This window comes from Rattus norvegicus, chromosome 2 (genome assembly GCF_021556685.1).
Source record: "Rattus norvegicus strain SHRSP/BbbUtx chromosome 2, alternate assembly SHRSP_T2T, whole genome shotgun sequence".
NCBI classification, from domain to species: domain Eukaryota; kingdom Metazoa; phylum Chordata; class Mammalia; order Rodentia; family Muridae; genus Rattus; species Rattus norvegicus.
Genome location: NC_141535.1, coordinates 103,922,506 through 103,936,988, shown reverse-complemented (window position 1 = coordinate 103,936,988; position 14,483 = coordinate 103,922,506). Strand labels below are relative to the sequence as shown.

Below are 14,483 nucleotides of genomic sequence, written 5' to 3'. Positions count from 1 at the left end.
TCTGGCTTGAGCTTGTGCAGATTTGGTGTATGATGTCATATCACTGTGACTTCACATGTGTATCTGCCCTGTTTTATCTAAAAAACACTATTACCTGGAACTCACCTACCACCTCTGGCTCTTCACAATCTTCCCTATCTCTTTTCCCCATAGGTCCCTCAGCCTGGAGGGAAAGATACGATTACAAACATCCCCCTTAGGGCTGAGCCCTACTCAGGATGAGCATGCCCATGTTTCTTATGTTCCGTTCATTGATCAATTGTGATGTTCTAATCACACAAGTGTCATTAAAATAATATGAACATTTTCTTGCTTTTTGATGCATGTAATGGTCATTTTCTAATACAAAAAAACTTTCTATTGATTATTTTATTTATTTACATTTCAAATCTTAGCTCCCTTCCCAGTTTTCCTTCCACCACCCCACAAACTCCCTATACTCTCCCCCATCCCCCTGCTTCTATGAGGGTGCTCGCTCACCCATCCACCCACCTGCTCCTGCCTCAGCGCTCTAGCTGGGTCATTGATTCTCCTAATCAACCATTTTTAAACTTATTGAAAATTTTCATCCATGATAAAAACATTAAGATTAAAACTATGTATCTGGAAATATTACAAATTGTAGAAAAACAACTTTCCTTGACAATAAAGGAGCTCGAGTTAGCTACAGAGATTTCAAATAAACTTGTAGACAAGTACAAAAAGAATCTGAGGCAGTAAGGATGGAAAATGGCAACTGACCATGTGTACACACTCTCTTGTCCCTTCTGGCAGGATCGAATGTGGAGAAAAAACCGTTCCAAGAACCCAAATTCAACCTGCATTGGCACTGACCTCAACAGGAACTTTGATGTCTCATGGGACTGTGAGTTACAGATTTGGTGTCAAGAAATTGGCTTTACATTTAGACTTTGAGTTTAAATAGACCACATACTTATTTCAGCAAAAATAGAGATCTCCTGAGTGCAGACTTCCTTATCTGCTAAATAGAACATAATTATCAATAGCCTAGGAAGGTTATGAAGGTTTTCTGTGGGAAGAAGTAGGGAGATGTTATGTGTCTATCAAGCTACCACTTACAGAACATTAAAAATGTACAAAAGTCAGGTAACCTGAGCGATCGTGGATCCTTCCTCTTTCTAGAAGTTGAGAAATAGCAGTGGTTACAGCCAATTATTTGTATATGTAGTAATTCTGCAGATGCTTAACAAAGAAACATTTGGGACAGCAGGCAGTGAAAACGTTTAATACAATAACTATTGTCTATCTGCTACTTCCATTTCTACACAAACACAACTTTACATTACAGACGTTTGGGGAGACCCCACCTCTTTCCCAATTTGTGCATTTCTTCTTTGTCCAATTTGGGTTTTAAAAGGACACCACATCTTTTAACTCTATTCTACTATAAGAAATGTTGAAATAGCAGCAGCTAAAACTGACTCTCCTGAAAGAAACTGAAGAAATTCAGTCTCAAGACAGGTGATTTATACCAGTTCTTCAAGAGTCCAGGCTGTGAAATGGTGTGAATCTGGCTTTAAAGCATGAGATGATTGTGGTCTGTTTTTCTTTCTCATTTTTTAATATTTATTTATTTATTTATTTATTTATTTATTTATTTATTTATTATGTATACAATGTTCTCCCTGCATGTATGCTTGCATGACAGAAGAGGGCACCCGATCTCATCATTGATGATTATGAGCCACCATGTGGTTGCTGGGAATTGAACTCAGGACCTGCTGGAAAAGCAGTCAGTGCTCTCAACCTCTCAGCCATCTCTTTAGCCCCCGTGATGTGTTTTTCTATGACCTAGAAAAAGAGGGCAAATTAGGCTAAGAATTCTCCCTCAGACAGTCTGTGCACATATGCGCACAAAGCCTCTAGTGACTGTAACAGGAGACACCTGATGTTTTAAGCATCAAGTGAACCCACGTCAGAAGAGGCAGAAGAGGAGCTAGTAGACAGCACATTCTGATGCCATCCACATTTCTTCTGTAGCTTCCCCAAACACCGACAACCCATGCCTCAGTGTCTACAGGGGACCTGCACCAGAGTCCGAGAAAGAGACAAAAGCTGTCACTAACTTCATTCGAAGTCATCTGAACTCAATCAAGGCTTATATCACCTTCCATTCCTACTCTCAGATGCTGTTATTTCCTTATGGCTACACAATCAAACTGCCACCCAACCACCAGGACCTGGTATGTAACAAAAAAAAATCTATGGTGTGTACATTGGCACCCATTGACTCTCTCTCTCTCTCTCTCTCCTCTCTCTCTCTCTCTCTCTCTCTCTCTCTCTCTCATATATATATATATATATATATATATATATATATATATATATATTACCTTTAAGGTATGCTGAACTGGCTTCAGTTTGTTTCTTTGCTTCTTTATTAACCTGAGTATTTCTTATTTACATTTTGATTGTTATTCCCCTTTTCAGGTTCCGGGCCAACATCCTCCTAACCCCTCCCCCTCCCCTTGTCTATGGGTGTTCCCCTCCCCATCCTCCCCCCATTACCACCCTCCCCACAACAATCACATTCACTGGGGGTTCAGTCTTGGTAGGACCAAGGGCTTCCCCTTCCACTGGTGCTCTTACTAGGATATTCATTGCTACGTATGCAGTTGGAATCCAGGGTCAGTCCATGTATAGTCTTTGGGTAGTGGCTTAGTCCCTGGAAGCTTTGGTTGGATGACATTGTTGTTCATATGGGGTCTCCAGCCCCTTCAAGTTCTTTCAGTCCTTTCTCTGATTCCTTCAACGGGGGTCCCGTTCTCAGTTCAGGGTTCAATGATGGCATTCGCCTCTGTATTTGTTGTATTCTGGCTGTGTCTCTCAGGAGAGATCTACATCCGGTTCCTGTCGGCCTACACTTCTTTGCTTCATCCATCTTATCTAGTTTGGTGGCTGTATATGTATGGGCCACGTGTGGGGCAGGCTCTGAGTGGGTGAGGGTCTTACTATGTAGTTCAGGGTAGCCTTGAACTCACCATGTGACCCAGCCTCACCTCACACTCACCATCCATCTGTCTCAGCTTCCCAAGTCTAGAATCCAAAAGAAAGGACACACCATGCTGGAAAGATGATTTTGCTATGTAGAGCACTTGTTTTTGCTGATAACTGGTGTTTTATTCCCATGTGGTGTCTCACAGCCATCTGTAATTTCAGTTCCAGGGAGTCTGTTACCCTCTTATGACCACCATGGGCACCAGGCACCCATGTGGTGCTAGTGCATCCATGTAGGCAAGAAATTCAAACATTCAAATACATAAAATAAATCCTCAACCTTTTTGAAATAGAAAGGGTACAGAGAGAGAGAACACAATATAATTCCATGTAACTGATATATTGCACTTTGACAATGTTTTTGCCTAGCCATTTATCTTACTTTGATCTTCAAGTACTAAATAACCTGTAAAATTGATTTTTAACTCATAGTAAATATATATTTTTTTTATTTTGAGACTGTATTTTATTTTTTTCAGAGTTTTCTTTTTTTCTTTTTTTTTTATTAACTTGAGTATTTCTTATATACATTTCGAGTGTTATTCCCTTTCCCGATTTCCGGGGAAACATCCCCCTCCCCCCTCCCCTTCCTTATGGGTGTTCCCCTACCAACCCTCCCCCCATTGCCGCCCTCCCCCCAAAGACTAGTTCACTGGGGGTTCAGTCTTAGCAGGACCCAGGGCTTCCCCTTCCACTGGTGCTCTTACTAGGATATTCATTGCTACCTATGAGGTCAGAGTCCAGGGTCAGTCCATGTATAGTCTTTAGGTAGTGGCTTAGTCCCTGGAAGCTCTGGTTGCTTGGCATTGTTGTACTTTTGGGGTCTTGAGCCCCTTCAAGCTCTTCCAGTTCTTTCTCTGATTCCTTCAATAGGGGACCTATTCTCAGTTCAGTGGTTTGCTGCTGGGATTCGCCTCTGTATTTCCTGTATTCTGGCTGTGTCTCTCAGGAGCGATCTACATCCGGATCCTGTCGGTCTGCACTTCTTTGCTTCATCCATCTTGTCTAATTGGGTGGCTGTATATGTATGGGCCACATGTGGGGCAGGCTCTGAATGGGTGTTCCTTAAGTCTCTGTTTTAATCCTTGCCTCTCCCTTCCCTGCCAAGGGTATTCTTTTTCCTCATTTAAAGAAGGAGTGAAGCATTCACATTTTGATCATCCGTCTTGAGTTTCGTTTGTTCTAGGGATCTAGGGTAATTCAAGCATTTGGGCTAATAGCCACTTATCAATGAGTGCATACCATGTATGTCTTTCTGTGATTGGGTTAGCTCACTAAGGATGATATTTTCCAGTTCCAACCATTTGCCTACGAATTTCATTAAACTCGTTATTTTGATAGCTGAGTAATATTCCATTGTGTAGATGTACCACATTTTCTGTATCCATTCCTCTGTTGAAGGGCATCTGGGTTCTTTCCAGTTTCTGGCTATTATAAATAAGGCTGCGATGAACATAGTGGAGCACGTGTCTCTTTTATATGTTGAGGCATCTTTTGGGTATATGCCCAAGAGAGGTATAGCTGGATCCTCAGGCAGTTCAATGTCCAATTTTCTGAGGAACCTCCAGACTGATTTCCAGAATGGTTTTACCAGTCTGCAATCCCACCAACAATGGAGGAGTGTTCCTCTTTCTCCACATCCTCGCCAGCATCTGCTGTCACCTGAGTTTTTGAACTTAGCCAATCACACTGGTGTGAGGTGAAATCTCAGGGTTGTTTTGATTTGCATTTCCCTTATGACTAAAGATGTTGAACATTTCTTTAGGTGTTTCTCAGCCATTCGGCATTCCTCAGCTGTGAATTCTTTGTTTAGCTCTGAACCCCATTTTTTAATAGGGTTATTTGTTTCCCTGCGGTCTAACTTCTTGAGTTCTTTGTATATTTTGGATATAAGGCCTCTATCTGTTGTAGGATTGGTAAAGATCTTTTCCCAATCTGTTGGTTGCCGTTTTGTCCTAACCACAGTGTCCATTGCCTTACAGAAGCTTTGCAGTTTTATGAGATCCCATTTGTCGATTCTTGATCTTAGAGCATAAGCCATTGGTGTTTTGTTCAGGAAATTTTTTCCAGTGCCCATGTGTTCCAGATGTTTCCCTAGTTTTTCTTCTATTAGTTTGAGTGTGTCTGGTTTGATGTGGAGGTCCTTGATCCACTTGGACTTAAGCTTTGTACAGGGTGATAAGCATGGATCGATCTGCATTCTTCTACATGTTGCCCTCCAGTTGAACCAGCACCATTTGCTGAAAATGCTATCTTTTTTCCATTGGATGGTTTTGGCTCCTTTGTCAAAAATCAAGTGACCACAGGTGTGTGGGTTCATTTCTGGGTCTTCAATTCTATTCCATTGGTCTATCTGTCTGTCTCTGTACCAATACCATGCAGTTTTCATCACTATTGCTCTGTAATACTGCTTGAGTTCAGGGATAGCGATTCCCCCTGAAGTCCTTTTATTGTTGAGGATAGCTTTAGCTATCCTGGGTTTTTTGTTATTCCAGATGAATTTGCAAATTGTTCTGTCTAACTCTTTGAAGAATTGGATTGGTATTTTGATGGGGATTGCATTGAATCTGTAGATCGCTTTTGGTAAAATGGCCATTTTTACTATATTAATCCTGCCAATCCATGAGCATGGGAGATCTTTCCATCTTCTGAGGTCTTCTTCAATTTCTTTCCTCAGTGTCTTGAAGTTCTTATTGTACAGATCTTTTACTTGCTTGGTTAAAGTCACACCGAGGTACTTTATATTATTTGGGTCTATTATGAAGGGTGTCGTTTCCCTAATTGCTTTCTCGGCTTGTTTCTCTTTTGTATAGAGGAAGGCAACTGATTTATTTGAGTTAATTTTATACCCAGCCACTTTGCTGAAGTTGTTTATCAGCTTTAATAGTTCTCTGGTGGAACTTTTGGGATCACTTAAATATACTATCATGTCATCTGCAAATAGTGATATTTTGACCTCTTCTTTTCCGATCTGTATCCCCTTGATCTCCTTTTGTTGTCTGATTGCTCTGGCTAGAACTTCAAGAACTATATTGAATAAGTAGGGAGAGAGTGGGCAGCCTTGTCTAGTCCCTGATTTTAGTGGGATTGCTTCAAGTTTCTCTCCATTTAGTTTAATGTTAGCAACTGGTTTGCTGTATATGGCTTTTACTATGTTTAGGTATGGGCCTTGAATTCCATTCTTTCCAGGACTTTTATCATGAAGGGGTGTTGAATTTTGTCAAATGCTTTCTCAGCATCTAATGAAATGATCATGTGGTTCTGTTCTTTCAGTTTGTTTATATAATGGATCACGTTGATGGTTTTCCGTATATTAAACCATCCCTGCATGCCTGGGATGAAGCCTACTTGATCATGGTGGATGATTGTTTTGATGTGCTCTTGAATTCGGTTTGCCAGAATTTTATTGAGTATTTTTGCGTCGATATTCATAAGGGAAATTGGTCTGAAGTTCTCTTTCTTTGTTGTGTCTTTGTGTGGTTTATGTATAAGGGTAATTGTGGCTTTGTAGAAGGAATTCGGTAGGGCTCCATCTGTTTCAATTTTGTGGAATAGTTTGGATAATATTGGTATGAGGTCTTCTATGAAGGTTTGATAGAATTCTGCACTAAACCCGTCTGGACCTGGGCTCTTTTTGGTTGGGAGACCTTTAATGACTGCTTCTATTTCCTTAGGAGTTATGGGGTTGTTTAACTGGTTTATCTGTTCCTGATTTAACTTCGATACCTGGTATCTGTCTAGGAAATTGTCCATTTCCTGAAGATTTTCAAATTTTGTTGAATATAGGTTTTTATGGTAAGATCTGATGATTTTTTGAATTTCCTCTGAATCTGTAGTTATGTCTCCCTTTTCATTTCTGATTTTGTTAATTTGGACGCACTCTCTGTGTCCTCTCGTTAGTCTGGCTAAGGGTTTATCTATCTTGTTGATTTTCTCAAAGAACCAACTTTTGGTTCTGTTGATTCTTTCTATGGTCCTTTTTGTTTCTACTTGGTTGATTTCCGCTCTGAGTTTGATTATTTCCTGCCTTCTACTCCTCCTGGGTGTATTTGCTTCTTTTTGTTCTAGAGCTTTTAGGTGTGCTGTCAAGCTGCTGACATATGCTCTTTCCTGTTTCTTTCTGCAGGCACTCAGCGCTATGAGTTTTCCTCTTAGCACAGCTTTCATTGTGTCCCATAAGTTTGAGTATGTTGTATCTTCATTTTCATTAAATTCTAAAAAGTTTTTAATTTCTTTCTTTATTTCTTCCTTGACCAGGTTATCATTGAGTAGAGCATTGTTCAATTTCCACGTATATGTGGGCATTCTTCCCTTATTGTTATTGAAGACCAGTTTTAGGCCGTGGTGGTCCGATAGCACGCATGGGATTATTTCTATCTTTCTGTACCTGTTGAGGCCCGTTTTTTGACCAATTATATGGTCAATTTTGGAGAAAGTACCATGAGGAGCTGAGAAGAAGGTATATCCTTTTGCTTTAGGATAGAATGTTCTATAAATATCCGTTAAGTCCATTTGGCTCATGACTTCTCTTAGTCTGTCGACATCACTGTTTAATTTCTGTTTCCATGATCTGTCCATTGATGAGAGTGGGGTGTTGAAATCTCCCACTATTATTGTGTGAGGTGCAATGTGTGTTTTGAGCTTTAGTAAGGTTTCTTTTACGTATGTAGGTGCCTTTGTATTTGGGGCATAGATATTTAGGATTGAGAGTTCATCTTGGTGGATTTTTCCTTTGATGAATATGAAGTGTCCTTCCTTATCTTTTTTGATGACTTTTAGTTGGAAATTGATTTTATTTGATATTAGAATGGCTACTCCAGCTTGCTTCTTCTGACCATTTGCTTGGAAAGTTGTTTTCCAGCCTTTCACTCTGAGGTAGTGTCTGTCTTTGTCTCTGAGGTGTGTTTCCTGTAGGCAGCAGAATGCAGGGTCCTCATTGTGTATCCAGTTTGTTAATCTATGTCTTTTTATTGGGGAGTTGAGGCCATTGATATTGAGAGATATTAAGGAATAGTGATTATTGTTTCCCTTTATATTCATATTTGGATGTGAGGTTATGTTTGTGTGCTTTCATTCTCTTTGTTTTGTTGCCAAGACGGTTAGTTTCTTGCTTCTTCTAGGGTATAGCTTGCCTCCTTATGTTGGGCTTTACCATTTATTATCCTTTGTAGTGCTGGATTTGTAGAAAGATATTGTGTAAATTTGGTTTTGTCATGGAATATCTTGGTTTCTCCATCAATGTTAATTGAGAGTTTTGCTGGATACAGTAACCTGGGCTGGCATTTGTGTTCTCTTAGGGTCTGTATGACATCAGTCCAGGATCTTCTGGCCTTCATAGTTTCTGGCGAAAAGTCTGGTGTGATTCTGATAGGTCTCCCTTTATATGTTACTTGACCTTTTTCCCTTACTGCTTTTAATATTCTTTCTTTATTTTGTGCGTTTGGTGTTTTGACAATTATGTGATGGGAGGTGTTTCTTTTCTGGTCCAATCTATTTGGAGTTCTGTAGGCTTCTTGTATGTCTATGGGTATCTCTTTTTTTGGTTAGGGAAGTTTTCTTCTATGATTTTGTTGAAGATATTTACTGGTCCTTTGAGCTGGGAGTCTTCACTCTCTTCTATACCTATTATCCTTAGGTTTGATCTTCTCATTGAGTCCTGGATTTCCTGTATGTTTTGGACCAGTAGCTTTTTCCACTTTACATTATCTTTGACAGTTGAGTCAATGATTTCTATGGAATCTTCTGCTCCTGAGATTCTCTCTTCCATCTCTTGTATTCTGTTGGTGAAGCTTGTATCTACAGCTCCTTGTCTCTTCTTTTGGTTTTCTATATCCAGGGTTGTTTCCATGTGTTCTTTCTTGATTGCTTCTATTTCCATTTTTAATTCCTTCAACTGTTTGATTGTGTTTTCCTGGAATTCTTTCAGGGATTTTTGTGATTCCTCTCTGTAGGCTTCTACTTGTTTATTAATGTTTTCCTGTGTTTCCCTAAGTGTGTTCATGTCTTTCTTGAAGTCCTCCAGCATCATGATCAAATATGATTTTGAAACTAGATCTTGCTTTTCTGGTGTGTTTGGATATTCCATGTTTGTTTTGGTGGGAGAATTGGGCTCCGATGATGGCATGTAGTCTTGGTTTCTGTTGCTTGGGTTCCTGCGCTTGCCTCTCGCCATCAGATTATCTCTAGTATTACTTTGTTCTGCTATTTCTGACAGTGGCTAGACTGTCCTATAAGCCTGTGTGTCAGGAGTGCTGTAGACCTGTTTTCCTCTCTTTCAGTCAGTTATGGGGACAGAGTGTTCTGCTTTCGGGCGTGTAGTTTTTCCTCTCTACAGGTCTTCAGCTGTTCCTGTGGGCCTGTGTCTTGAGTTCACCAGGCAGCTTTCTTGCAGCAGAAAATTTGGTCTTACCTGTGGTCCTGAGGCTCAAGTTCGCTCGTGGGGTGCTGCCCAGGGGCTCTCTGCAGCGGCAGCAACCAGGAAGACCTGTGCCGCCCCTTCCGGGAGCTTCAGTGCACCAGGGTTCCAGATGGTCTTTGGCTTTTTCCTCTGGCGTCCGAGATGTGTGTGCAGGGAGCAGTCTCTTCTGGTTTCCCAGGCTTGTCTGCCTCTCTGAAGGTTTAGCTCTCCCTCCCACGGGATTTGGGTGCAGAGAACTGTTTATCTGGTCTGTTTCTTTCAGGTTTCGGCGGTGTCTCAGGCAGGTGTCCTGCTGCTCCTGGGCCCTCCCCCACGGGAGCCCAGAGGCCTTATACAGTTTCCTCTTGGGCTGGGATGTGGGCAGGGGTGAGCAGTGTTGGTGGTCTCTTCCGCTCTGCAGCCTCAGGATTGCCCACCTGACCAGGCGGTTGGGTCTCTCTCTCCAATATATTTTATTCATACAGCATTCTGTAATCCCCTCTTACTTTCCTCTCCAGCTGAAGGTTGCGAGGATTGCCACTGATGTTCTCTCAAGTAGATATGAAACCCGTTATATCTACGGCCCAATAGCATCCACAATTTGTAAGTTTTTCTGTCATTTACTGTGACTATTTCTGTAAATCTTAGTTGAATAATAAGGAAAAGTATCAAATTTGTAGTTTATAAACTCCAACTTTTACAAGGGATTCTGCATTAAATGTGAACCGAAAGCATATAGTGTGCCTATCTCCTGAGATAGAGCTGGTGTTTGAAACCAATTACAATGAACTTTTATAAGGCTATAAAATTAAGGCAAATTGTTAAATCAATAGAAGTTTATAGCTTAATTCATCTACCTCCCTGTTCTCCAACATCAGTATTCCATATTCAACAAGACTTAACAAGAATTCGTTAGGATTGAGGCAATATCTGGTTTCATCAATTTGACTTGAGTTAAATTTTTCTCTTCTTTGGTTATGTCTCTACTCTGGTAGTGCCATCTAACTAATCTCTGTGGATTGTGTATTGCAGTCATTTAGGCATGGACTCATCCTCTTGTCTTTCTGATCTGTTCTTCCTGGAATAGGCAAATGAATCTGTGTGTTAGTGTAGGAAAGCAAATGGTAAGATGTGAGTTCTCTTATTTTGTTTATATTCTCAGCACCATTTCTAATTCTTCAGTATTTTATAGACCTTTATAATTATTGATGTTTTACTTAGATTTTACTTTGGTTGGCTTTTTTATCTCTTATTCTTTATACATTGAATCAGAAAAGTTTTTACAAGGTCAGTTATTTATTTAGACTTTAAAGCCAGAATGCTCTCTGACTACTCAACTAGGGCATTATAACTCAAAAGAAGCCACAGATGACAAGCTAAAATGAGCATAAATATGTTCATATAAACCCTCAATCACAAGAACAGGAGGATATAATTTGCCAAGTCTCAGGCTGTGTTCTGAACACTCTCTGTAGTTGTTCATTGACTCAAAAGTTGGTCACTGGGCTCAGCACTTGATTCTCATGGTCTAAATTACTCATCACAAAAACACCCCAAAAGATGGACAAGTATAACCTACCACTTCCACAGAATGGCAAAGGAATGGCAAAGTCAATGTTATACTAAAACCAAAGTCCTCCCTGCTGTGTATTTGCTTTCCTTATTGAGTTTTTGTGACTCCCCAAGATTTTCTATTGTCAAGAAATTAACAATAACAAAAACATAGTTGTATTTTTGCCAAAGACAAGACTCTGTGAATGAAGATCATTTCTTCTCTTATATTGCTATAAGAGTTATAGTTATAGCTAGCAGGATGTCTCCATCAAACCCCTCCCCTCAGGGCTCAGGGAACACTGTGGAAAAGGAGGCAGAAACAGTGTAAAAGCCTGAATGCATGGAGGACAGTAAGGAAGCAGGTTCTCTAACTCCATAAAAGCAAAGTTCACATGAACTCACAGAGACTGAGACACCTGAATGAATTTGCCCCTAGTCCTCTGTGTATATACCGTGGCTCCCAGTTTAGTATTTTTACAGACTTACTGAGTGTGTGAACTCTGAGTCTTGTGCCTTCTCTTGGGTTTTTTTCTGTGTTTGTCTTCTCCAACTCCAATGTGTTAGTTTCTGTTTTATTTTATCTCGTTTTGTTTTGTTTATTATTATTATCCCTTAGAAGCCTTTTTTTTCTAGCTAGAGACAGAACGGGAGTGGATCCAAATGAAAGAGGAGGTGAATAGAAACTTGGAAAAGTAGAAGGAAAGGAAAATGTAATCAGGATATATTATGTGAGGAAAAAATCTATTTTTCAATAAAAGGAAAAAATTAAAGAGTTACAGTTCTAAGTTACCATATGTATAAGTTAGTCAGCCTCTCAGAGCCCCTAGCACCACAATGCAGAAAATGGAACAAGAATAGAATTAATCCCTATAAACTTGTGTCCTAACCTATCCAAAGGCATTTGTTTGACTATTTTCCATTTGAAATAATGGTGATTTTTAAAAATGTAATCTCAGATGCTGAAATAAAAGAATTATTAAGCTTAGACTCTAAACATATGTAAAGGGGGAAACAGACACAGCAAACAGAGAACCTAGTACCTATAGATCTTCCTTTAAATTATTGCTTAAGGAATCTTTCCAAATACAAAGAAAATAATAGAAAAAAAACAGTTGGGAAATGCAGAAAGGAAGAATAGCAGACTAAGAGTAGAGGGAAGATAGTTAGACTGGTAAATAATAGAAACATATGCATACATTCATATATAATATAATAATTATGATGAATGATAAATCAAAAAATTTTATTCCATCAGACATTCAATGTATATGAAGACTTGAGATATCTCACTGCTATTTGTCAATGTACAATCTATATGAAACATTTCTAATCTAACTCCACAGGCAGGTTGAAATAAAGAGGGTAAAAACTAATCAAAACGATGGAGGAAGTTCTGTTAAATATCAGATAAAATAAATATACATTTGTGTTTGAAGAGGCCAGAGGACAACTTCTTACACTATTGTTCTATACCCTTTTTATTTCCTTTTTTTTTGAGACAAGGTCACTTATGGGACCTGAAACTCACCATCTGTCTAGACAGGATGACCAACAAGCCCTGGGGATCCTCCAAACACTGACATTGCAGACATGAGCCACTATGTCTGACTTTTTTCTGTGTGCACAGGACTATGTTTGCACTGCATGCACTTTACCCACTGAGTCAGATCCCAGTCTTCTACATCAGAAATTCTCATGTCTTGCTTTTTGTTTTAATAAGAGAAATTTATTTTGAATTCAACCTTCCTGATTCCAGTTCCCTGTTCCAATTTGTTGTGTCGATGTGTTTAAGATGGTGTTGCTGTGGGCAGGTGAAGCAGGTCAACAAACTGTCCAACTACCTGCAGCGTTGTACAGGACATGTGTGAATAGAGTGAAAAATATCTGTTCCCTAAAAATGCTTAAAAGTCAATTGTATTAATAGAACCCTAGGAAGACAATCAATCCATTGTCATTTGAAACTTGAAAGCAAACCAAAATTTAAAAAGGCCACTGCAACTGTGTCCCATGGAGAACTAAAAGAATATATCTCTGGTCCTGTGGGATGCAGTGTGGTCAGCTCCTAAAAGGTGTGTCTTAAGTGATGACTGCTCTCTCACAATCGCAGAACTTATCTATTATGATACTAACTGGCTGCCTAGATGGCAGTGGACAAGGTAAAGCAAACTTTAGCTGTAGACTCCCATACCCTCTTCCCCTGCTTCTATGAGGATGTTCCCACTCCTACCCACCCACTCCAACTTCAATGCCCTAGCATTTCCCTACACTGGGAAAATGAACCTTCACAGGACCAGGGGTTTTTCCTTCTATTGATGCTGGACAATGGCATCCTCTGCTACATATGCGGCTGGAGTCATGGGTCCCTCCATGTGTACTCATTGGTTGGTGGTTTAGTCTCTGGTGGGGTTTGGTTGGTTGATAGTGTTGTACTTCATATGGTGTTGCAAACCCCTTCAGCTCCTTCAGTCTTTTCTCTAACTCCTCCATTGGAGTCCCCTTGTTCAGTCCAATGGTTAGCTGCAACCATCGTCATCTGTATTAGTAGGACTCTGGCAGAGCCTCTCAAGAGACACCCATGTTTTGAAAACAAAAAAAGCCTTAGTACTCTCCTCTAATAAAACATTTATTGATTCTGTTTTGCAGACAAGACATCAGGTTCTTCTTTAGACTGGGCTTATGACCTGGGCATCAAACACACATTTGCCTTTGAGCTTCGTGATAAAGGAAAATCTGGTTTCCTTCTTCCAGAATCTCGGATAAAGCCAACATGTAAAGAAACCATGCTTTCTGTCAAATTTATTGCCAAGTATATCCTCAAGCATACTTCCTAATAAGTTGCCCTTGGTTTGAAATGTGCTAATTAATCCTTGGGTGGAGCCTTTCCCTGGAAAGACAACCTTCTGCATCACCTGGATCCATCCTTCTCTTATTCATGAAGTCCTGCATTATTTTCTACTTATTCTTATTTACTCCCAATAGCCCCACAACAATAAAGCTTTAAGTAAATCCAATTACTCTTGTTTGTAAGTAAAATTTTAGCCTTGCAGACGTATATTTTGAATACTCTGAAATGATATGTAGTAAGCCTGGGAATGAAAACATTATTCCTATGGAATCTGATTGACTTCCTTCATGCCACATGATAACAAACTGAAAAATAAATAAGTTGCATTCTGATGCTTTACAAAGGTATCATCTGTTTTGAACAAACTATGCTCTCAACATTTCTCAACTAGCCTTAATAGTCTACATCAATGGTTCGTCAATCGGATGATAGGAAAAAGTGTCCTCAACTTTCAAATATGTAATTAACCTTTCAAACACGTATTTTCTGAGAGGTGTGAACATTGTTTGTATCTTCAAAATAACAAAGAACAATGGAGTAAATAAAATAATTTGTGGAGAGATAAATTTCTGAGCTTTAAACAAGCAATCTGGTTTCCATCAGTACAATGTTCATTAAATGAAAAGTACCTTAATCTAACCTGTAATATTCATGGGAAACTTCCTCAGT

General features: G+C 39.6%; 1 protein-coding gene across 2 annotated transcripts in view; it reads left to right on the top strand.

The window, feature by feature from the left end:
- Cpa3 (carboxypeptidase A3) overlaps positions 1–13,980 on the top strand; it is a 31,641-nt gene extending 17,661 nt beyond the window's left edge. For both annotated transcript variants that reach the window (XM_087631643.1, NM_019300.1), the window contains 4 exon segments: positions 775–865; positions 2,002–2,204; positions 9,934–10,018; positions 13,613–13,980. In XM_087631643.1, the coding sequence (XP_087487769.1) occupies positions 775–865; positions 2,002–2,204; positions 9,934–10,018; positions 13,613–13,800 (567 nt within the window). In that variant the 3' untranslated portion in view covers positions 13,801–13,980.
- The last annotated feature ends 503 nt before the right edge of the window (positions 13,981–14,483 follow it).